The sequence below is a fragment of the Rattus norvegicus genome, chromosome 11, assembly GCF_021556685.1.
Source record: "Rattus norvegicus strain SHRSP/BbbUtx chromosome 11, alternate assembly SHRSP_T2T, whole genome shotgun sequence".
NCBI classification, from domain to species: Eukaryota; Metazoa; Chordata; class Mammalia; order Rodentia; family Muridae; genus Rattus; species Rattus norvegicus.
In genome coordinates, this window is record NC_141544.1 from 98276194 (window position 1) to 98279038 (window position 2845).

At 41.5% G+C, this 2845-nt stretch overlaps 1 protein-coding gene across 26 annotated transcripts in view; it reads left to right on the top strand.

Moving 5' to 3' along the window:
• Positions 1-2845, top strand: part of Dnm1l (dynamin 1-like) — a 50511-nt gene that overhangs the window by 26040 nt on the left and 21626 nt on the right. For all 26 annotated transcript variants that reach the window (XM_087575243.1, XM_087575242.1, NM_001437682.1 and 23 more), the window contains 1 exon segment: positions 893-1013. In XM_087575243.1, the coding sequence (XP_087431369.1) occupies positions 893-1013 (121 nt within the window).

A 2845-nucleotide genomic window follows, 5' to 3' on the forward strand; every position in this document is an offset into this window, starting at 1 on the left:
AAGCAGCTAAGGGCAATGTAGATGTAATTTCTTAATGGGAATAAGATAATGTGAAATCACTATAAGTAGGGATTTGTAAATTGGGAACAAAAGAAAAAAGTCCATAACTGGGAAAATGCCTATCTGAAGTTGTACCTGCCAGAGCAGCTGGAATTGTTACATGTATTGATGTGGAGTGCTGTGTTCACTTTGGGAAAGAAGAACAACTCCAGTCAGCAATTGCATGTTACGTTTTCATTTGAAAACCTCTTGGGAGCCTGGTAAGCTAGCACATAGAATACCAGCAAATGGATAAATGGATTAGCTCAGGCTGTTGTGCACTCAGATATCCTGTTTCAAAAATCTGGGGCTTAGCAGGTTGATTGTTTGGCAAGTGAAGGCTCTTGCTGCTAAGTCTGATGATCTGAAAGGAAAGAACAAACCCCATCCTAAAGCTCATATATATGCAGTTCTAGTTAGATGCCCCTTCGATTCCTTCCAGAGGAAGGAGTTGAGTCTGTGGTTAAGAGCACTTGCTAATGTTGTGGAGGACCAGAGTTTGGTTCCCAGCAACTATAGCAGTCAGCTCACAACTGTCCTTATGTAACTGTAACTCCAGAAGATCCACCACCCTCTGTGGCCTCCCTCGCATGCACAAACATAGACACACTCATATACACATAATTTTTAAAAGTTATTTCCAAAAGTTACTCATGAAAACAAATTTTAAAATTGCATGCCATATTTAAATTTATTTTAGATAAAGTACTGGAAGCAAAGGGTAGAAAAATATTTAACAAAATGGTGAAAGAGGCCATGTGTTAAGTACAACTATAGATGAAAATTTTCCTTTACTAAACTTAATGCTGTTTTTTTAATGGATCTCTCCTCCCTTCCTTTTTATATTTACCAGGGCGCAGAACTCTAGCTGTAATCACCAAGCTTGATCTCATGGATGCGGGTACTGATGCCATGGATGTATTGATGGGAAGGGTTATTCCAGTCAAGCTTGGAATAATTGGAGTAGTTAACAGGTTAGCTATTTAAATAGAATAAAGGGGCTGGAGAATTGGTTCTGTGGTTAAGAACACTTGTTACTCTTCCAGAGGACCAGAGTTTGGTTCCCAGCACACCCATATTGAGTGACTCACAACCACTTAAAACCACAGCTCTAAGGGATCCATCACCCTCTGCTGCCCTCCAAGGGTACCATCAGCATACATGTGCTCATATAAATATGCAGATGCACACATATACACGTAAATAAGAAAAGAATGGTTTTTTTTTTGTTTTTGTTTTTAAGAATAGGATAAGAATCATAGCATTCTTACTTCAAAGCAAGTCTGAATTTCTGAAAATCAGTCTGAAATGTGGTACTGTCTTGTTTCCCCTCCTGTTCTAATGCTGATATTGCTGCAGAGGTCAATGCACTATAAAGAGATGAGGTTCATAATATCTCTCTTGAGTATTTTTGTGGGGGGGGTGGTGGTGGTGGTGGTGGTGGTGGTGGTGGTGGTGGTGGTGGTGGTGGTGGTTTTGGTTTTTTAAGTATTAACCTGTATGTGGAGGTCAGAGGACAATGGCAGGACCCAGTTTTCTCTTTCTCTCATTTGAGTGTTGGGGTTTAAACTTGGGTATCAGGCTCAGCAGCAAGTGTTTTTACAGAGTCACTTCCGAGGCCCTTTTTAAACATTTCTTCCTCTCTGAGTTTTCTAATGAAAAGTGTTTCTAAGGTAATAAGTAAACAAACAGGAGATGACTAATAATTAGCTTTTACAAATTCTTGCCTGCTATTTAAATTATGTATAAGGGCATTGGGTAAAGAAAAAGTATTATTTAATTTGTGCCCAATCAAGAAAATTTAAAGGGAGTGGAATTCTAATGACCATTTTAATCCCATATCATTAGTAATACTGTGTTATTGCCAGAATGTAACTTGGAAACTTTAAGGATACATCCTAAAAAATGCTGGCATTAAAAACGTTAGAACAGAAACAAAACAACTAGTATTGACTATTTCTTGTCAGTGAGCAGTTTGTAGCGGTGTTGAGATTCTCACGGGAGGCAGGACTTGTGCGAGGCAGTAACGGTTTCTCTTAGGTCAGAGATTCTCTATGGTATGGAAACTAGTTGTCAAGAGACCGAGTTTGTGCACGCGCGCGCGCGCGTGTGTGTGTGTGTGTGTGTGTGTGTGTGTTTCAAACCTTTATTTTTTTATTGGATATTCTCTTAATTTACATTTCAAATATCATCCCTTTTTCTGGTTTCCTCTCTAGCAACCCCCTATAACATCCCCCTCCCTTTGCTTCAATGAGGGTACTCCCCCACTAGGTCACCCACTCCCTCCCTCCTCCCTGCCCTGGCATTCCCCTACACTGGGTTGTCAAGCCTTCACAGAACCAAGGGCCTCTCCCCTGATGCCCAACAAGGCCATCCTCTGCTACATATGGGACTGGAGCCACCGGTCACTCCATGTGTATTCTTTTGTTGGTGGCATAGTCCCTGGGAACTCTGGGGGGTCTGGTTAGTTGATATTGTTGTTGCAAACCCTCGGGGTTGCAAACCCCTTCAGCTCCTTCAGTCCTTTCTCTAACTTCTCCATTGGGGACACTGTTCTCAGTTCAGTGGTTGGCTGCGAGCATTTGCGTCTGTATTTGTCAAGCCTTCTCAGAGCCTCTCAGGAGACAGCTATATCAGGCTTCTGCCAGCATGCACCTCTTGGCATCCGCAATAGTGTTTGGGTTTGGTGACTGTATATGGGATGGATCTCCAGATGGGACTGTAAGAGACCAAGTTCTAATTCTAGTTTCTACATGGTCTGGATATAATAGACTTTAAATCACTTGTAACATCTTTGGCCCGCAAG